The sequence below is a fragment of the Macrobrachium rosenbergii genome, chromosome 14 (assembly GCF_040412425.1).
Source record: "Macrobrachium rosenbergii isolate ZJJX-2024 chromosome 14, ASM4041242v1, whole genome shotgun sequence".
Lineage (NCBI taxonomy): Eukaryota > Metazoa > Arthropoda > Malacostraca > Decapoda > Palaemonidae > Macrobrachium > Macrobrachium rosenbergii.
Window position 1 is genome coordinate 38,505,374 of NC_089754.1, and position 22,722 is coordinate 38,528,095.

General features: G+C 35.3%; 2 protein-coding genes across 4 annotated transcripts in view; one reads left to right on the forward strand and one right to left on the reverse strand.

Annotated features, from left to right (window-relative positions):
• Positions 1-11,106, reverse strand: part of LOC136845954 (fumarate hydratase, mitochondrial-like) — a 15,970-nt gene extending 4,864 nt beyond the window's left edge. The window contains exons 1-7 of one of the 3 annotated variants that reach the window (XM_067116492.1): positions 9,561-11,106; positions 5,294-5,326; positions 5,007-5,027; positions 4,279-4,329; positions 2,260-2,394; positions 682-846; positions 23-148 (exon numbers count right to left, since the gene is read on the reverse strand). In XM_067116492.1, coding sequence (XP_066972593.1) covers positions 23-148; positions 682-846; positions 2,260-2,394; positions 4,279-4,329; positions 5,007-5,027; positions 5,294-5,326; positions 9,561-9,656 — 627 coding nt within the window. In that variant the 5' untranslated portion in view covers positions 9,657-11,106. The remainder of the gene's footprint in view (positions 1-22; positions 149-681; positions 847-2,259; positions 2,395-4,278; positions 4,330-5,006; positions 5,028-5,293; positions 5,327-9,560) is intronic. The other 2 variants (XM_067116493.1, XM_067116494.1) reach the window with 2 other exon arrangements.
• Positions 11,107-11,494: 388 nt separating this feature from the next.
• Psf3 (DNA replication complex GINS protein Psf3) lies at positions 11,495-21,099 on the forward strand. Its single transcript, XM_067116498.1, has 4 exons — positions 11,495-11,653; positions 14,625-14,769; positions 17,336-17,465; positions 20,617-21,099. The coding sequence occupies exons 1-4, from the start codon at positions 11,548-11,550 to the stop codon at positions 20,845-20,847; spliced, it is 612 nt and encodes a 203-aa protein (XP_066972599.1). The 5' UTR covers positions 11,495-11,547; the 3' UTR covers positions 20,848-21,099.
• Positions 21,100-22,722: the final 1,623 nt, after the last annotated feature.

Here is a 22,722-nt window from a genome sequence, read left to right on the forward strand (position 1 = left end):
ATTCCATCCAAAAATGACTAACCTGACTTTTGTTGACATGGTCATTAGGATGTACGGGTGACTTGGAGCCCAATTCTCCTCCAAGAATTTCAATAGCCCTATTGGCGATAACTTCATTAGTGTTCATGTTTGACTGCGTCCCGGAACCCTGTACGTGACAAAAGTTGCTGTTATCATCTCTTATTGCTGTATTAAGCAAACCATGAATTAAAACATTACAATGACTTTGGAATATCACACCCAATTACAAAAAAAACATTTGATTAGCTTTACTCTAACTTACACGTTACTTTCTCATGCAGCACAAAAATCAATTACTGTAATGTGTTAAACCTATTTCCAGTCATCTGAAAATAAAGAATGGCAGTATTATTTGTTTTCAACAACTATTTTTTGTAGGGCATTAGCATAAAGTGATTATAACAGATACTAAGAAACATTTAAATGTTAGGTTAAACTTCCAGTCACTAAAAACAAACGCATCAGTTTCAGGAACAATGTCTTATGCATGTTTTACTATATGACAAATAATTTTGAAAACTAAAACACTACTAAAATAGACACTTCATATGATTCCAAAAGAAAAATATACTGTGTTGGTTTGATGCTGGTCCTTCTCTAACTTCTGCCACTATGATTTATTGCAAGTTTAACAATACATAACTATATTACAGTACTTACCGTCTGCCAGATAACAAGGGGAAAGTGTTCATCATAAAGCTCTCCACTAATGACCTGATCCGCTGCTTGGGAAATAGCATCAGCTACAACTGGATCTAAGCCATATTCTTTATTAACTTCAGCTGCTGCTTTTTTCAGAACTCCAAATGCCTTTATGACGGGCAACTGCAAATGAAATAGTGTAAGGGAAGTCCAGTATGTTAAGTAACAGTTACACATGAACCAAGCTAGATGAGCAAATTATTTTTCTATTCTGATAAATACAGGCAGTCCTCGCTTATTGGTGGCGTCGGTTAAAGGAGCTTTGGTTCAACGGCGCTTGGCTAATGACGTCGTTAACCAGAGGTTTGGTGATGGTAAGCGATTTTTGGTATTGGCAACGGTTTATCAGCGCCAGCAAGCAGTTTATCGGCACCAATAAGCGGCTTATTAGTGCTTACAACATAGTAAATGCCATTTATTACCATAATTATCAGCGATTTTCAGTTATCGGCGCTCGGCCAGGAACGGACCCCTGCCGTTAACCAGGGACTGCCTGTAATCTTAAGTACTATTTTCTTATGAAATTTATTATTTAAGTAAAACATTTCCATCTAAGGTATTTATTTCAATTAAAACTACAGTATTCTATGAAAATAAACCTCTAAGTGAAATTTATATGGATTTGTAACTCGATTTTCAAAATATTTTTTATTAAACACAAACCTATTTCTTTACACAAACTCAATCCTATTTTACTTTTCACCATATAATTGACACAAGCAAAGATTTCTACTCTTTTATGAGGACTGACCAGTAGTGTAGTCGATACTGATATGTGATACAGTACGTCTATAATTCTAAAGTACAGTAATAACATTTACTATTTCTGTTGTCAACTTCTGGTGCGACATATATAGAAGTGGCCCTTTCTACGAAGGATGAATGTGAAAGCAGTGATATTCAGCCAATCAATGATTTATTTCTGAAGACTAGTCCCAATAAATCTTTGTCCTCCACCTACCCCTCATCAACTGATCCTATGGGGTAAGTTCGTACACTAGCTGTATCTGTATGTTAGGTAAGTACCCACATTTAAGGGATTATGTCAATCAAAATACATGATGTTAATTTTCATATATTAGTTATTCCTTTTAATCAAAATACATGATGCTAATTTTTATATATGACTTATTCCTTTTAAGATTAAAAAATAAGAATATAATTTCATTTTTATTCAGTCAAAAAGTTGAAGGATTAGACCAACATGTTTAGCAGTGTCTGTACATTTAACAGCATCAGACATTTATCAATTGTCTTTTAATCATGTAGCATCTTTAATTTAACTTTACTATTATTTTACTTGGTATGCATTACATGATCTTTACAACTATTAGCAGAAAAATTACTAACTAGTACTGGTGGCACTGGGGTATCTGGAGGTGTGGCCACCCACAGTGTGTTCTCATTCTATGGTGTGTCTGGACTGCATAGCTAGGCTCTTGTAAACTGAAGGATTTGGTCGAAACTACTCATTTCTGTGGTCATAGATATTATCATATGATCTCAAAAGCAATTCTATTACTTAAAGACACTTACAGGCATACGTTCAGTCTCTCCACCAATGGGAAAATTCATGACAGAGCGAACCGTCTGGGCGCCATAGTACTTCGAGTTTGGCACTTCTAGTTCTCCAAACGTATCTGCTTCTTTGCGGAAACCTTCCTTACTTCCCTGCAACAGAAACATTTCTGTATACACAATTCACATAATAACACTGCTACTACTGTTTATTTATTAAAATACACTTACTGTACAAATGTCTACCAGCCAACATAAGCTACTTAACTAAAAGAACAGATAAAACAAAATAACTACTGTAATCTACTCTACTCTGCTAAAGCAACTGCATTGTTTGCAGCAGTCCAAATGTTTTATACATGCTGTACTAACTACATTTAATTTCCCCTAACATTAAAAACCATGGCTCTTTAGTAACAAAGCATGTACTTCCACTTTTACATCGGTGCAAAATACATAAGAGTGAAACTGCTACGTTACTATGTATTTGATGAACATAATATTCAAAACTAAAACTAATAAGACAAGCAGTAGTACATCAGAAAATAAAAGAAAAAGCTATGACAACTAAATAGCAAGAGGCTTTCAAGAGTTAAATTAAATCTTCAAAAAGCCTTCATAGCGAATTCCTGTACAGAATAAAAAGCAGTCTTTTATGGCATGCAATACAATTGGTGTGTCTTTGTTAAAATAGGTTTAAAAGCATGAAACCAAAGTATTTAACCATTTACTTAAAACTAAGACTGAAATTTAAAAAACAGGTAGATTAGCATACTAAAAAATATAATTTCTGTTGAAGTCAATGGCAGTATTTGCAGAGACTATCTTTTTAATCTAGGCTGTGAATCAGCCTTTACTTCTCTGTCTCCTCTCTTTTTTTTAAAACTATAATATTAATCAATAATGAAAATTAAAATGATCTAAAGATGATTTTGATACAAACTAATTTTGTTTCATGTTGGGAAGTTACCAAAAAATCTTTGATTCATTGTAGGCTCTTAATTTCAAGTGGTGTCAAGAGAGTAAAATACTGTACAGAAGTTGGAACTTTGATTGTACATCATACTAAAGAAATATGTGAAAAATTTAATAATGTCTGGATTATTTTTGGGACCACATTGCAATTTTTCACATCTATAACACAAAAACATAATAATTCTGAAAAAATACTAATTACAATGATTATTGGAATCAAAGACATTTTCCTAACATCTGATAGCTATTAGAAGGACAAAGAAAAATTCTTAGGCCTGAGGTCATGCATGAACTTTTAATACACTGTTTTCTAAATTGAAACCAAAATCTAGCATTGTTACTCTCTCACTACTAAATTAAAACATTGTAATGTTTTGCAACTAAATCAAAAGTCTAAAATATAACCAATAAACATTAGTATCATTTTCATAAAATATCAACATTAAGCCAATTAAAAATTATTTCAATATATATTAAACTTACACTACATTTGAATGAAAGTCAGTTAAAATCACACATTTCAAGAATCATCCAGTCAGTCAAAGTTTGTAATGTAGTTCAGTAAAAATCAAAGCCAGTCACTAGCACTATACTGTACACTGTTTTCAGAAAAACGCATGATAAATGCGTGCTATAAAAACGGATGCATACAAAAAGCTGTTTAAACAATTAGCATGTAATGAGGGAAAATATTTGTTGCACATTCTCTGTAGCTATTCAAATTTCATCTGGCTGAAGATCTCTTTAGATTTAGCTATGCCACCCTTATACTAGCATGGGCCCAAGTCCTTAATAAGCCCCTAAATGTGGTAAGGTTTTACTGGGAATAAGAGGCCTGGTGTGTACCTCTGGATCAGTCCTATCAACCAAGACATATTTCATCTGAATAGCTGTGAACTTCACAATCTTTTCACACTAAAACAATACATCTAACAAGAATTGAAAAACAATATAACAATAAAATGTTGTGCATCTGACAAAAACTTAAAAATACAAAAAAGATCTTTATTGCATTTATCAGCAAGACAAGGTTTGCATTTATGGAAAAAATTACAGGCTTACCAAACTTCTTCCAAATTTGAGATCCTTTCCTGGTGTCTCAGAGGGCTTGAACTGCACTTCCAAAAAGCAGAAGGATGCCAAATTAACTTGACTAAAGATTATAATCACATATTGTACTTGTTCTGTTCTGCATTATTTCACTGTATTTGGATATTAGAAGCAAGCTTAAAAGTTGGAAGTACAGTTACTTAATCAATATAGTACAGTATTCCTTATTATAAAGCAGCTTTCTCAAATCAATTACCTGATTAAACCATTTTGAAAATTCTAAAATACTTCCAGCAAATTTCAAACAAAATAGGTTGACCATCACACTAAACTTTGAAGTTCATATAAGATATATGGGGACAGAGATGACCAACCCCCATAATAACTTCCTACCAACTTCATATCAATCATGGCAAAGAAAACATTGGATTTAAACCCGCAGGTGTCAAGTCATAATTATAATAAATGTTTTTGGGTATGGGTAACCCACCAATGAAACAAGATTGTCAGAGGTAAAAAAACTCCATTAATAAGTTTTAATAGTCACGTATCAGGATGAACTCTCAATACTGTATAATAAATGGAGTTGAATGGATAAGTTGGGCAAACACAAAGAAGCATTTGAAAATATAATTTTCTCTTTAAAATTATCTGCATTATATCAGAGGGGACACTTAATTTTCAGGATCACCAACAATTAATGGCAAGGCTACTCAAGAAACGAAAAACAAATCCCTTACCTTGCTCAGGCCTTCGATAAACTAGAGGGAGAGGGTTTTACTGTTGTCAGAATCAGTAGATATTAAAGGCTGAAAACTCCCTCAGTGAGAGTTTCATATACAAGTACAGCAATTACAGTATATCACAAAAGTATAAGTACTTCACTATAAGCTACGACACTGATCTACTATATATGACATCACAACAATGATAACTACCAGCAAATGCATTAATAATCTCAAAAGATTTTAACCATAGCCCCATGCAGCTTTCAAAATGCAATAACCTTTTTATGCTTACTGCTTACCTGCTTAACCTTTGTAGTTCCTATTTTAGTTTTCTGATGAGAAAATTTAAAACATTCATTAGGACAATGTCATAATCTACTGTGTCACAAACAGAGCATGTCTATATAAAGTACTTTACAAGAAAATACAGTGATAATGTAACCGCTGATACTATCTACTGTACTGTAAATCCACCAACCAATAATTCTAAAAATGTGGACATTAATGTTTCTAAAAGACTAAACATGTGCTTATGAGCCCTACATCACAAAAATCAAATGTGGGTGCAAACAATAAAATGTAGGTAAACAGATTAAAAAAATTAGTTATGTTTGACAGGTATCACCTATTTCCTTGAAAATGCAATCATACTGTTAATCTTTACGGACGCAACTAATTTCAGTCACAGTAAGTTTTCTCAATAGAAGTGAAAACAAGCAAGAGGGCTTTCTGTATTGAAAAGTTCCACCTTCCATTTGCTAGAACTGACCTAAACAAGAAGGGCAGGAAATAAAAAAAAAAAAAAAAACTGAGACTAAACCCAAAGGAAAAAACAGACATGCCTACTGAAAAGAGGAAATTACAAAACTTGCAGCAGACAGAATAAAAAAAGTCCAAAATAAACACTCAAGTATTGAAAATTTATACTGAATAAATGTAGAAATTATGGCTTGGTGGGTGGTTTTTGGTCACCTCAATACAGTATCTACAGAAAGAAGACAGTATGGCCACTACTTGGATTAAGAAAGAGAATGCTGATACAAAGACCAGCTAACTTCATGAAATAACACTGATTTTATCCTGTGGTTAAAAGAAAAAAGAAGAAAGCATCACGAATTTGAGAATAACATTCAGAAGAGAGGCAGACAAGTTCAATATATAGTTTTATCAATCTGAATTTTATTTCCTCTGTAAAACAAGTCTGTAGCAACCTTTTATGAGCTCTACAAATAGAGGGCTGTAGCAACCCAAACACTCAAAACTTTGAGAGGAGTGAAAAGGTGAAATACATTTTTTCAAAGCAAATCTGAGATATGAATGCCTGAGTAAATTTGGGTTTAATTGAAATCATTGTGTTGAAAGTGTGCAGAACAAGAAACAGACAAACAAACTGTGTCTTAAATCAATTGAACTTAAAATTTACAGGATCCCTATTCAAATGTGCTCTAAAGATCACATTAAGCAGATAAGCACCAGATCACAACTGAATGTGAATAACAAGGATGGCAGGATAATGAGGAAGAAAAGTATCAGCTAAATCATTAACAAAGCATGAATAGTTCATGGTGATAACGAGAAGCATAGAGAGTTAAGATTTAAAAGAACCATGAAGAATACAACTAGAAAGGTGGAAGGGTCACCGATAAGCTGAATAGGCAACATAAAATGAAGTTTAAAGAATAAACCAAGAATAGAGGAAAGGGACAAATATCTGATCAATAACAACAGATATAACAAAATTCGATAAAAATTATCAACTGAGTTTACAGAAGTTAAGGGAAGTCCAGCAAATAGAGCTTTACATCAGGTTACTGAATGACTCAAGATATCAAACGATTCTGTGAATATTCCTGCAGAAATGGACAAACACCAATCACTATCAATACTATCACTGAGACATCCCAGATTCATAATGCTCACCCAAAGGATTTGTTCTAAAAGGTTATAGAAACTGGACTATGATGTGATGTTACCCACCCATATACCAATACAACTCTCCTAAAACTCATTGGATTAAGGTCAATCATAATCACTATAATCTAGTAACTATTTGCTAACCATACTACTGCTACTAACTCACACATACTGGCATTGATGGTCACAGTTTTTGCACTGCCAGTTTATGAAAAGTTATCAATCAATGATTCATAACACACATTAAATTGCCTTACTTACAAATACTAACATTTACTTACACTGTAATTCTGTACAGTGGGTACAACATGACAAAAATCAACAAGTACCATATTTATTGACTTTGCAGTAAATTATATTACAATACAGATTTAAAGCAATTTCTGTATTCTTCCCCAAAAATACCAGAACTTGAGATATCCTATGAAATAACCTCCAAGAAGCAATGCAATACAATCTGCCAGAACTACAAACTGAGCAAATGCAATACTTTTATACTGGTTGTAAACATCAAACTGTTATGTTTCCCAACCAGAATTCTGTAAGTCCACCCACCCCACACATGTACATACACAAAAGACCGCTTGTCATATAAAAACATACATTTTATTTAGTTTTGTCATTTCCATTTTCATACCAGTAAGCATCAATATGTAAAAGTCAGTATGTAGTAGTTTTTCTAAGTTTATTCAAGCCTTGGCTCAATAAAACTATAGTGTTTTTCAAACAATCCCACTAAGCAGCATAATTATTAATGCAGTATGTCAACAAGTAAATCGAGGCAAAAGTTATATACAACAGCTTCCCATCTGGCTTCTTGTAAAGCACACTAACTTAACCCTTACAGGGCAGGCTAAATATATACCAAGCACATCCTCACAACTTTCAGGTTGGCCAATTTAAGAAAAAACAAATCAATGGAAAGAGGAAGATATGCAAATGCACAAGGTGTAGGAAAAAAATCCTAAAAAATTTTCTGTACTTTCCACGGGAAGCTGAAAGCGAATATTTATAACCCTGTGCAGAGCCTCTTTTCCAAGACACTTGTAAAAATATGCTAATTTTACAAAGTTATACCTGTTTTTTCTAATAATTTATTTGATTTTATTTTGTAAAATTGTAATTACAGCTTACACAATATCATAACATGTACGAACTAAAATCGGTAACAAATTCTGTGAGTATTTATAGTAAAATATTTACGAGATTTACAGAGATGGGGAGATGCAGCACCTTTTAGTGAGGTATACACGTTATTTCTAATATTTCTTTGCACCTCACTTTGCAAAATTACAATTACAGCTGAACTACTATCATAAAAGATAAGACTAAAACCAACAGCAATTCCTGGGTATATTTATAAGCAAATAAATAAAAAGACATCCTGGAGCTATGGAGAGGCACTACATCCCCGCAATGAAATCTCAAGGAACACTGATCTACCTCTCTTGCATACTGAGCTACTACAGTTGCCATAAGTCATTTATGGCCCACTGAAATGATATGAACATTTTCCCCGCTAAATTCATCCAAACAATATGGCGTGCAATATTAATACTCATAAGAGTTAGCCCGGCATTCACTCAAAACCTGTTATAGTTCCTCATGTGATCATGCTCGTCCAGTAAGGGTTAAAACTTTTCAAGGTCACAACTCTGCAGTCAAATTACAAATGCACCTACATAGGTTACAAATGATAGCCACTACACGATGCTAGAAAAACACAGACTGCTTTACCTAACCTTGTAGGCTTGGCAACAGTAAATGGCATTTTGTAGGCTACATCACTTTGATCCTGCCTGAGTTAATTAGGAATTTGTTATCTTTATGGGAAAGTTCACATTCTAATGCAATTTCCTCTAAATACAGGTCCCTAAGTCTGCTTCTTTCTTTATTTGAATGCCCTGGTTCTTGTTGTTTACTAAAAGTCACATTAAGCTGTTCCTTAGTATGGTGTAACTAGGCTAAATCTACAGTCTATAGGCCTAGTCTGGATAATAAACACAACTGGCCTAGATTAGTGCAGGCTTATTCTGGCTAACACATAACCTAGCCAACCACGCATAATTCGGGTAGCTTAACGCCGGTATATTTGCAGTCTGATTTAAAAAAATATCACGGAAGGTAACTCCTGTACTGTGGTTGATTAAACTTAGAAATTACAAAAACACTAAGCTTACACCATGGGTTAAATTATATTAAACGTCATTAGTCTTGGCTAAAATAATTCAAGAATGGTTAATCAATAACTGAAAAAGGTTGTCAACCCATGTTAGCTGTAATCTTAAATATAACAAGAAGTTAAAAGTTACGATTATAAAGATCTCCAGTCGTATATAATGCCTAAACAAGTAGCCATAATAATATCCAACGATGTGGAACCCTAAAATCTAGTCCATCCAAAATACTCTCCTGACATTTCAAGAGACATCTGGAATATATGATGGATGGGCATGCGCTCACTATAATGGGCGTGTCCTGCCACACCAGCATACATGTCCTGAAAATGTAAGAAACCGACATTATTTCAACGCAAATATTACGGACCGGCGAAGACTCTGCAGACGACGCACAGATTGACCGTAAATGAAAACAGACGTCTTGGACGGGAAAAATGGTGTTAATACAAAGAATACTCCTTCAAACTCTTACCATGATGTTGGTTGTTGCTATGCCAGCAGCATTGGCAGGGACTGGCCCCCGTAGGCTGTTTACAATTCGACAAGAGGCGATCCTTAGCGCAGCCATGGTTCCTACGATTTCTATTATGCTCAGGACAGGGCCACCCACCGGCACAACAAGAACGGAAGGGAAGAAGAGTTACGGAGGACAGGAATATTTTGGGCGCTTACTATACTGAAAAAGTTTACTTCGTAATAGAAAATTGGTTGAAATTAAAGGCACATTCTTAAATATAGATCATGTTAGGCACTAAATTAATTATTAATTTCCGCAATCACGAAATTCGCATAGCGTTTCAAGATAATATAAAGAAATGTAGTGCTTTGTTACTAATTACTTTATCATGGTGGCACAACATGGCTGTATCAAGTTTTTGACTGATAGAGATAAATGTTTTATTTGATGGATTCTAGTTACGCAATAATTAGTGAGCATGATTTCCATTGTTCATAATGTGTGATTAAGTAGATTTTTCTAAAATTGTTTCTTTTTACCAATACTGCAGGACAGTGAATAAACAAACTGTACAGAAATCATCCGCAACATTAACTACTTCATATACCTATGAAGAGTGCTATTCAGCAGTGCACTGAACCTCCCATGACACACTGTTCCATTTACCTCTATCTCACATGCATTATTCACGGGTTTTATGGATATTAAGTCTTTATTTTTCAGTATGTCTTATACTCCAGCTATCCAGCATTCTTCAGCTTTTTTCTCTTTTTCTCTTTCACAACACTTCCAAGTTTTACCATTTTTCACCTACCTATCATCTACCAACCTTTAAAAAAGCACATACCATCTCAAAAGACTCTGAACCACTCTTTCAGCTATATTAACCTGTTTACCATTTCCACATATAGCCACACTTTCACCCTTTGAACTCTTCTGCCATATATAAATAAATTGTGGACAACTTATCTCAGCAGGTTCAATTTTTCATTTGATTTGCCCTCAACATCCACGCTTCACTTCCATAGAAGGAAATTGTGTTAACAGTCCCTTTATACAGCACCCCCATTACACCCGCCGTTCTTGGCTTTCATAGCTACTCCAAGTCCCTTCCAAATCTTTTGCATATATCGTGCTGTCTTCCTTACGTCACACCTGTCCTGTCTTCCTTGCGTCACCTATCCTCTTCTTTCGTCTAACCATTATTTGCTGTATTTATTTTCTAATGCATATACATTACTACTTCTACTCTTACGCCATCAACTCTAAGATCCACTGAATCGTCATCATGGTCTCCACATTCCCACATAACCTTATTTTTGCTCACGACTGATTTTCAACTTTGCTTTCTTGCAGACACGTTCAAACCCTCTAACTAGTTTCTTTTTGTTACCGCCGATCAGTACTGCATTATCACACAAGCTTCAGCCATTCCAGATGTATTTGCTAAGTATTCATTTTGTACACCAAAACCTGCCTATCTTCCACGTTGCCTCCTAATTGATTCTATCGTAAGATTTTTCTTGGTCTGCGTAAGCACACACAGCCTTTTCAGTTGACTTTCGAATTCTCGCATAACTTTCTCGTCTTAAAATCACTCGGTTCCTCCCCCTATAATCCACTGCAGACCATTCGTGATAAAGCAATGTTACACCCCATAATTTTTCTCAGTTGCCACCATTACCTATTCGTTCAAAACAACCGAGCAGATACATTAGAAGTAGGATTATGCCCCTGTAATTCATACAGTCATCTCTGTCCCCTTTACCGTTACAGAGTGCAACAATTATTCCTGTTTTACATTACTTCCAATTTTTTTAAAGTAATCAGAGACCAAAAGGTCTAGAATAAAGGATTATCAGAGACATCTAGTGGTTAATATTTTCATAAGGTAATTCCCCGTAATCTCGTTACAAGTATCGACACTAGTCGCCAACAGCTGTAATTTTAAATCTTCTCTTGTCACATGTGACGTCACGGCTGCCCGCCCAAAATCAAAACAATGCCGCTGTCCCTGAGTTATTTCCCAAGTTATTTCTCTATTAGTGATATCTTGGCGACGCAAGATAGGGTGCCGAGTAAATTTGAAGTACCTGTATACGGTCTAGGTAAGAGAATTTACATAAATTTAGGGCAAATACGATAAGTTAAGGATGTCCATATGTGACTGGGCAAGTAGCCTAAACCGTTTCCCTTAGACTACCCGAAAATGCATAGGTCCTGGTTAGCCCAGCAAGTGCTATAAATTAAGCCGTGGCTTATTGGATAAAACCCACATCCAAAGTATCCTGTCCTAAAAGATAAGTGCTAGGTTGTAAACCCGATCGAATTAATTAGGTGAAATGTGACGAAAGTTGACTAGCCTAGGCCTACTATTGCAGGTCGGCGTCATAGGGTAGGCCAGGGTCAAGATAGTCATAGGGGTTGGTTTACTTTTGCATCTATAGTGCTTGAATGACATGCAGCAGTGAAATAGAGTTTAATAAACTACACAACAGCTCTGCACGGAGTAACCAATCACCTGGGAAATTGATTTTTCCTATACTTTTATTGTTATTGTTATGGAATGGTTCTGCGCATGTGCAAGTCATTGGGGAGCCATATGTTCAAGAAGGGATTGGCTAAGGAAACCTATTTTAAAAGGAACTATACTAACCTAACGTAACCTAACGTAACCCAATCCAACCCAACCTAGCAGGCTGTGTTACTTAGCCCCGGGGGTTCCAGACCCCCAGTGAAATGAACTCCATGGTTTACCTAAAGCTCCTCTATAAACCTGCGCTTGCACGATAATATTCCAGGATGCCCAGAATATAATAACATTTCAGTTCTGAGGCTAATTACAGGGTAATTAGAGTCAGCTGCCATAAAATAATAGTAAGTTCTTGATAAGTAACCAAAATACTATAGGAAAAATCAGTTTCCCTAGTTCTACCAATATCTTTCACATGGGACCTAGCCTGCTCAGAAAACTTTATCTTAGGCCTGGTGACTGGTCTCAAATGAATAGGCTAGTTTGTTAGGTCTTTTTATGAAAATTACTTTGGAAGCCTAATATTCTCTTAGAATTCATGGTATAATTTTCGAAGAGTTACACTGGTTATTTCTGCAGATCATGGCATGCATATATAGGCTATGTTTCAACAGGGATGCCATCCAAACTTAACCATCCATTAACCTAACATCCAAACTTAACCATCCATTAACCTAACCTGTTGTAGGGGACATGGGGGATTTGCCCACTTAGACCCCTTCAAGAAGACATTGTGTACAGTTTTTATGCAGCTTTACCCAATTCCTATAAAAAAAAAAATTAACCCTTTTATCTTCCTGAAAGGTTATCCTATGTTTCTCTGCATATCAACAATAATTGTTAGTGCAAACTAATTGTTCTGTGTGGCTCTCCCCCCATTTTTAACAATTATGAAGTCCCCAACAGGAAACTGGAGTTTTTAGGTGGGCAACAAACCATAAACGAATGCCATACACCAGTGAGAAAGGTAGTAAAAAATTTCAGAGGCTACATCATAAATATGAATATCAAGGGTAACAATCACCAAAAAATTTGTAAAGCATGAAAATATAACAAAGAGAATCACAGGAATGCATCCTGATTTAATCAAGGGTGTTAGGTCCTAACCTGGCTTGAGGGTCTGTGTCTCTATGAACCTCCCTACTTTGCCTGATCCAGGGTATCATAAAAGTCAGTGAGGACTGTGCTCCCCAGGATCCCTACTTAACTTGAGCCAGAGTGCCATAAACGTCGGAGATAAAATGACAGGAATGCATCCTAACCTAACCTAACTGTAAGCACTCATGAATAGCACATGCACATGGCTGCTTACTACCTCCCAATTTTGGCTAATATTCAAGAACATAAAGAGCAAAAATTTTCAAAATTAAAACTATAGGCTCAAAAAATTACCCCTGGTTGGGGTTTCTGTTTTTAACGAGGTTCCTAAAGCTGTGTTTATCTTGAACGGCTAATTTCAAAATTGGTTTTGACTAATATTCTTACGTAGGCACCCTTCCGGATTCCAGCTCTACCAATTTGCTCATTTTTGATAAATTGTTGACTACAAGTTAAAGTATTACAGTATTACCAAAAATTCCCAAGTGTTCAGATTCTTTTGGCCTTTGAATCTCAATAATGGGAGTTAACCTTCACATCAAGAGCCTTTATTCAATCAGTTTTGAGTTATGATGTCAGAATTTAGTCTAAAATGTTACTGCTGTGAGCTGAATGGGTAGCAGTTACATGCTGTAGGCCGAAGGATCTAGTTGCGCATGTGCAGTACTATCACTGTCTTTTTTGTCAGTTAAACAAAAGTCCACTGTGTTTGAGACATTAAAAGACCATGAATGTGGGGTGTATTTGGTTGATGGCTTTATATGAAAAAATAGAAATGTGTATTATAAAAAAATTGGTGATTGCAGTCTTTATGAATGGGATGCAATACTGTACTCTTACCAATAGTCCAGCAATCCCCACTTCATTCATGTCATCACTGCTCTTGTTTCTTTCTGTCTTTTAAATAGAGGTACTAGCTTCACAATCCCATATGTCACCAAAATAACAGAAATGTTCCACCACCTCCAAGGTCTCTCCATCCTCGATAGGGTTTTCCAATTCCCTCTCGTCACTGTTAGTTGTTCATATACTTAACACATTGAAGAACTGCGTTGTCTTTAAACCTATTCTACAGCGTAATCATGACCACTACTTTTTTTGCTTCCCTTCCAGTCACCACATATTTATTTTCCTTACAGTGATTTTCAGCCCTTCATTTACCATTCTACATTTTATCTTTTAAACATTTCTGATTCTGCTGTTATATCAGTCATTTGCATATATCAGCAATAAGCAGTAAAGAATATTGTAAAGCTCTTTAAATAAAGCTGTGCTTCTATAGTATGGTAAATATTTATGTATAATTCTGTGGCAGTATTAAATGGTTGACAAAGAAATAAAATAATTACATGAAAATACATTACAGGACCAGTAATTCAAGAGAAATTTATATAAATTACTATGATTATAATTAATATAAAGCTTAGAAATGTAATTTATATTTTCAGGTTTTTTGGACCAATCTAGTGGTAATACAGACATTGAACAGGGAACTAAATTGGAATTACCATGTTGGCTAGCACGGGCTCTAAGCTCAGCAAGACTTCGTATTGTGAAAACTCAGTTGCCTACCAGTTACAAAGAAAAGTACAGGTAAGAGCAATCATATTGACATACACTAGAATCAAATTCTTGTTTCCAGTGTGCCACTACAAGCTTGGTTGAATGTGTTCATGCAAAGTACATTCCATTCCATTACAGAATGCTTATCATGGCTTGTCTCAGCAGCAAAGGTTAATTCTTGCATTAAGACTGCCTTGTAAGTGTGGTTAACTAGCAAATGATATAGCTCTTTGGAGCCAGTCTCTTTTTGCATGGAAAAGTTTTTTGTGTACATTGTTCTCTGTACAGTAGTGAGTCATATGAATGCCAATGCTGTTATAATTTTCTAAAATTCTTTTTTATGTGATGCTCTAGTTTTTTTGTGCTTTTTCATGTTTTTTCTTTCATTTGATCAAAATGATTGAATGAATGGCTTCATCAAGCAATACAGCTCATGGTGTGCTTGTAAATTATGAAGTTTAATACCCCTTTCCATTGGGCACTTCCTCATCCTCTCTTCATCAGTGCCATATCCTTCTTTGAGTCTGTCTTCAGAGACTGCAACCATGGTTATTTTCCCAATAATTTATTTTGCACTGTTAATGATAGCAGTGTTGGAGTGGCATAAAAAACTCCCTCAACAACTGTCTTCCCTCATCTTATTTCTGTGTACAATATTTTCTTTGAAATTAAACTATCATGTGTTCTTATAAGACAGCCTATCTTTTTCTTCTTATGCAGGTGTAAGTGGAGTCATTTGGACTGAATCAGGATCTCCACATTTGTCACTGTGATAACCAGTATACTGTATTTCAAATATCTTTTGCCAGCTACGGCGGTGAAGACTGTCGTGTCTTTGAGCTGGCGTGTTTAGGTGGGTTGTCTCTCAGTACCATAGCAAGCAAGATAACATTTGTTCCTACAAGAATACAAGATATCTTTTATATGGATATACCTTGGGCAAAAACTAGTTTGTTAATGGAAACCTGGCAACAAGGTAGTCAGCTAGTAGCTTGTGAGGGAGGAGGTGGGAGTACTACCGACTCACTCAGCTTGATATTCATTATTCTTTAGCAGTGCTATATTCAGAAATATCTGCTGCTTTAGGACTTTTCTTAACATTTCGGGGCATAGCTGTCTCCAGTTTGCCTTTGTTTTCTTTGCCATAAGTAAGGTTTCCTTCAAGAAACACAGGTGGAAAAAACTTTTTCTTGGACCAACCTTTTTGATAACAGTTACCATAAATTTGAATTTGGAGCCAAAAGGTCATCCCAGAACTGATATACAGTGACACTGGCGGTCCTTTGACAGTTATTGGAACGAGTGAATTGAGTCTCTTGATTGCTATCTGCTTGTTTTAAATTGGGGATTTTCTGTTCTTAATTTATTTTTTTGAGTCGATGAGTAAGTGGATTGTCTTGGAGACAGTCAGTATTTTTCCCTTCCAGTTAGTGCCACCAGTGCAACTCACAAGGTGCCCTTTAGGCATTACTACAGGGTGTTTGGAGCATCCCTTCAATCCTCAGGAGCACCAGCTTTTTAGCTTTTTTATAGTATTTCAGTTCCCACTTCCTTTCTTCAAACATGCTGTCCAGCAACTTTTAATTGTTGCGTCTTAGTGTAACTGTGGGGTTTTCTCCCAGTTCTCTTTTTAGATCCCTGTATAATCTGCTTCATTTTCATTTTTTTTTCTGGATATCTTCATCTTGCTGCCCAATAACTCCAACTCCCCCTTTTCACGCTCTTAACACTGAATGGCCAAAAGTTCCCCAGAACATGGGCCTAAAATTCATGATTCAGGCTCTTCCAATAAGTCAGTCACTCAGTGTAGCTGAATGGAATGAATTCCTTATGCAGTCCATCTTGTATTGTATTTGTATTTAGGAATGCTTCCTCTAGACTTATTTTTGTTACAAATTTTTGTCTTTAAATCAAAGATATCATTATTCGTACTGAAGACGTTTGTTACTACTTTGTGAAACTAATGCAAATTTCACCTTGCAGCAAACCAAGTTTTATTCGGTGTCAATGTTATTTAGACTTGTATATACAGGTGTGAAGAAAGTGTTAAACATCCTAATGTCTGAGGGTCAAGTCTGTAAGTTTTTCAAGAAGAGTTAGAGAGGAGATATATTTAGTTAAATTTTTAGTATGTCCATCTTTCTGTCCTGGATAATTTTTGTGGTTCTCGGCCTGTTCTGTCACCAAAGGACCCTCTTAGATTCTCCTTTCATCAGGTTTATCACTACATTGAACCAAGAGCATGATCCCTCTAGCTAAATAGGGATTCAGTCAGTCAGAGTGTTTTGGATAAAACAAATAGGTTTTTTTCTTTTTGTTTCAGGTTACAGGATATAGTTCCTTCTTGCACCCCTCTGGTCTTGCTTATCCTGTTATATCACAAAAAAAGGCACATGTGATCGATGTTAGTTCAGGGTAGAAGGCTCTAAGGCATTGCTTGCATTAATTCTATCTGTATACAAAAATTTGCAGTGTCTGGTAACATTCAGACACAATAAATGTGATCTATGTGAGTGATGGGTTTGGATGAAGAAACTGTTTTTGTTTTAAAAAATAAGTAGAACCTTTGTTCATTCTAGGCTATTATTCATTCCAGAGAAATCTTAAAAGCTGATCCAAGTGTTGTAGATCTACATAAACTCGGCCCTCGCTTTTATGAGCTTGGGATGCATCTTTTACCTCTTGCTGGTGCAGAATCTTCACCACTAGCTACACTTCTCACTCAGGTAAGATAAAGTTTGTGTATTTCAATATCAAATTTCAAAATTGTTCCTGGTTATTAATTGATAGAAGCTATATCTCATAAGTTATAGCTATACATGTCATCCAGGTTTATGAAGACAACAAATTCATATTGCATAAAGTTAATTTTTAATGTTCAGGTTTCTAAAAACTTAGATTTAAATTTTTAAATTAGTCAAGGTAATTGAGTGGTAGGTAGGATTGTTTAGGTATTGGTACTGGACATGACATTGAGACCAGCTGGATTAGTGTAAGGGCCTCAAGTGGTTAGTTGTGGCATTCAAAGTAAATGTATAATCACTGTATTGTTTTTCATAATGTTAATATATTCTTAAGGAACATGCTTTTAGCTGACTGTACAGGAAAGAATCCCATTTGTTATCTGAAAAAAACAGAGAAGAAATGGTTGTGAAATGAAATACACTACTGTATTGTTAAACTTGCTTAAGAAATAATCAAAATAAACAGGAGTATGACACCTTAAGATAGCATTGCAGTCCTTTTTGAATTAAGAGTAGATGTAAATATCTGAGTCATGGAGCATTGAAGGTAATAATGAAACAATATTTCTGATAAGAGTTTTAATGATTATTGTATAGAGGGAAGATTCTCACAAAGCTGATAATTGTTTTTACCCTCTTGGTTATACTTTTATAGCCAATCTCCTAGTTTTCCCTAGCTTCTGAAGTTGGTCATCTTGATATAGACAGCATTCATGACCTCATATCTAAGGTCTGTTAATCTTCTTCGTAATGCCTGAGGTTGCCTTTAATGATTATTTTTTATTATTGCTACAGAAACTGATTTAATAAGAATTTTTGTTATATACAGGGATTTGTTTTTCCCTTATAATTTATTTCTCTCAGCACAAAAAGTTTACAGTATTTAAAACACTTTTGCATTTGACTCAGGTTTTTCATATCCAAATACTGTAGTAAATACAATTTTATTGTGTATTTGTGATACTGCAATATAATATACAGTAAAGGGTTTATGGAGAGTTTGCCATAATTCTGTAAGTTTTCTGCTTCAGAAAATATGTCAGCTTTAAAGCATCTTAGTAGATTGATTACAGGCCCTAGAAACCCTTTAAAATGACATGTGTTACTTAATTACTACAAAGTGTAAGTTTCTCCAAATTATAAGTAATTTTGTCATTCAAAGACCCTAAATGTGGGCTGTATGTTAGAGTCTTGTCTAACAGACAGAAGAGGTGTGGTGCTTTGGCACATGTGCATCAAGGAGTGGAGAGTTCATTTTGAAGATCACATCCAAAAAGAATTTGAAAATGCAGTGTTTTTGACATTCAGGCAACTCATGATACTGCCAGGAGTACTATATCAGGTATACCTCCATTCATGTAGAATTTAACATACCACACTTCATAGGTGCAAATAAATAGTATTTACCAAGATGCAAATTGGAAAAGGCATCCCACAAAAAAGTGTTGTAAGTAGCACTTTGTTTCTGCCTGCAGTCAACAATATTATAGATCTGTTACCAAGTGGAATTAAAAATAATTTATATATAGACAACATTGCTATAGTTAACACTGCCTCAAGCCTAAAGAGTGCCCTGTGTACTGTATTCTTAACATTTCCATCATGAAGTACTTGTCAGTACACATTTTTACTTTATATCCAAAAACATACAACCACAGAAGTTTATAATTTCACTGACTAGAAATGCAGTACTTTGGAAACCTTTCAGCATGTATCCTTAAAGTCCCTTAATACAACGAACTGAGTAACAGTTCAATAAATATAGAGCTTGCATAAAAGTTGAAATTTGCTGGGTCACAGCACATGTAGGCATTAAAGGAAATGGAAGCTGATGATAAGCAGGAAAGCTGCTGTCAGTTTTGACTAGATCAAATATTCCTGTTTCTCTCAGTCATTTTTTACTGTCTCTAAAACCCAACATATTATGTAAAGGACAGACTTGTGGAATAAGGAATCCAACAGTAAGAAACTGAAACATTAAACTGACTGTTAGATTGTGGTGTTCCTCATTCCAAAAGGAATTCCACAATGAAGTGATATTATCTCATCTTTGCTTTGGTAATACTCGTTTGATCCTTGGGTATTTTATGAACAACCCACATTCCCAAATCCCTGAATGCTGGAAATGCTGAGTAACACTTACGATCATACTAATTTTTTTTTATTGTCCAGCTTTCAGTTTATATCTTATATCAAGAAATGGACACTAACCCGTAAAAGAAATTTTTACAGAATCGTAGCATTTTCAGTTTATCCAGTCATTAAATTTTTAGAGTTTCAATAAGATCTGACACATTTGTTAAAAACAAACCTTTCGAACCAGTCGTATGAGGGTTAAGGTGTTAACTTGGGGTCAGGTTAAATTATTTACTGATGTATGAATACTGTAACGAAAAACAAATTGATTATGATACATTCCAAAGTGGAGTGCAGTAAAAAAAAATTTAAATATCCAATTGTTTTTCAGTATTGCAATCTGAATTAAACAAATGAAGTTGTAGTGCCTGTACTGTTGTTCTTGGCTGCCATATGTATGTAAACAAGTGCGTCTCAAAGGTTGGTAGGGAGTTTATGTCATGGACAGTAGCCATTACCAAAGTTTGTTTACAGTGTCCCTTTGGCCCCTAGCAGCACCCAGTTTTCAACCCTTTACAATGCCTTCCTATATGCTTTGAACCACTCCAACTCCTATTTGCTGTTTTAAGCACTGAATGACTGAAAGTGTCCCAGTGCCTGGCTTTATACAGCACAGTAGTCAAATTTTTGTAAATCAATAAGAGTACTTGGAAAATGTGAGCACAGTAGGCATTGGCAAGGTATGTCAGCCAAACCTAAAGTATGAGACATACTACCATTTTTCACCTCTGTATCCAGAAATGGCTAAGGCATGAGAGTCTGTATCTTCCCTTCATTGTATTCCTGTTGTAAAGATCATAATTTGGAATAATTATTTTTGAGGATATGCAACTAGTGATAACATTTTCAGAAGTACAGTAGACATTTTGCTATGCTACCTGGATTTATGTATCTAGCCCAGAGTTCTCATAGTCATCTTCTGGAAGATTAATATTAACCTAATTAATATGGTTAAACTGCTTATTTTGTGTAGGAGTAACAGTGATCTTTTTCCCAGACTCTAAGAGAGCGACTCCGTGGGATTATGGACTCTGCACAGAATTCTAGTGAAGACGATACAAGTACGCAGATAGCTAAACTTGATGATTTAGAGAGATCCCTTTTTGAAGTTGGACAAAGATCCCTTCGTGATCACAAGTTGTGGCTCTCCCGTAGGGCTCACATCCTTACCACATCTGCCATGGTTGAGCAGCATAATAAAAGAAAATTTTCCGAAGTGGACAAGTGAACAGAAGTGTGTTTTTTGATACATGCAATTTTGTATGGTTTTGAAGAAAAAGAATATTTTAGTATTCTTACATTTTTATATTTTGTTAGTGAGGCTATTTTTATCTTTAATGAATATTGGACAGTTGATATAGTTTTTTCTTTTAATAAGTACTGGACATCTCATTGTCGTCAGTCTCACTTATCGTACACCTGTGCACCTTTTATATGGGAAACTTTGTATGGCTGTGCAAATATACTGTATGATACAGATTGATTTTGTTTCTATTTATCACTGTAACAAAAGGTTGTTCTATCTTTAAATGTTTTTGACCAATAATTTCATTTTTTCTTTCTGCATTTACAGCAGGATGCATAATCTTTTAAAAATTCAGTAGCAGAGGGCTTTTAACTTTGGTTAGATATCCATTCAAGGTTATATTTATCCTTCCCTCTTCAACATATATGAACTATCCCACATTTTTCCCAGTAGTTTTGTAATTCATTTTTTGGTAAGTATTTTGAAGTGCCATTTCCCACTGCCCTGTATCAGAAGCACTTGCTCCTTTACTAATCTTGAAACTGTAGAGCAGTTGGTTAGTGCTTATTATGGTGAACATGAAAGTTCACCAGAGACTGCAATGCTACCTTTGAAAAGCCATGCTTCTGCAACTTAGATTATATTTATTTGTTTTTCCTGTAATAGTGTTTATGAAAAGACTAAGAAAACCAGCTTAGGGCCTTTATCTAGTCCAGGTGTGATAGAAACATGACAAAGTTGGTATCACCCTAAAAGAAACAGTGGAATCTAATGGGAGGTGAAGGGTTAGTTTGATTGTGAAAACAAAAGCAGGAAGACAATGTAGATTTGAGCATTAGAGGAAAAACAAAATTAGTGGACAGAGCAATTTTAGGAGTGCTCATCTGCAGTCAGTTTAGGAAAAGCTGGCTTAGTACTTGAAAAGTTAACCCAGAGGTAAGAATTTCTCCTTCAGCTAAGCAGAAGTGAATAAAATTGTGCATAGAATTATTAGCAAGAATTCCTTGTGGCAAAAAGAAATGAAGACAAGTTCCTTGTTGGGTGAGTCGGTAGAGTTGTGGGCTAGCACTCGCTAGGCCTGAGTTCGAGTCTCCGGCCGGCTGATGAAGACTTAGAGGAATTTATTTCTGGTGTAGAAATTCATTTCTCGCTATAATGTGGTTCGGATTCCACAATAAGCTGTAGTCCCTGTTGCTAAGTAACCAACTGTTTCTTAGCCACGTAAAACAAGTCTAATCCTTCAGGCCAGCCCTAGGAGAGCTGTTAATCAGCTCAGTGGTCTGGTAAAACTAAGGTATACTTAACTTGAAGAGAGAAGCTTAGGGCTGGGTCATGATCAGACGAGGAGTAAAGGTTTTAGTATGTTTGCAGTGATAGTAGTTGGCTGAACAGCATTATTCAGAAAAAATAATACAGTGCAAAATGTAATAATTATGAAAAAAGGTAAACTAAGCTCAAGTGATCTTATGAGCCAAGATTATAGGAGGATAATATGAGATTAGAGAGGTGCAGGGTGGGATACTGTAATTAGTAGAATGGAATCAGAAAGAATACCAAAAGAAAATTCATAAGAGAAGTCTTTTTGCTGGGAGATTAAGCTATTGATCTGTCTCAAGTTTTGGAGGAAAATTAGACTTAACAGATTACAAGACTAAAACCACCTTAGCAGATGCTGTCAGCTCAGTTATAGGTGCAATAAACAACTTGGGGAAATCTTGGAAGAAACACTTTTTTTTTAAAGGAATGACTACAAAAGACAAAACTTGCTCTGAAGTGTAAGAGGGCTTAAAAGACACTGGGCATGAATGTCCTTTATTGGAGCATTTTTGTAAATATTGTTAGTCAATGAAGGATAGA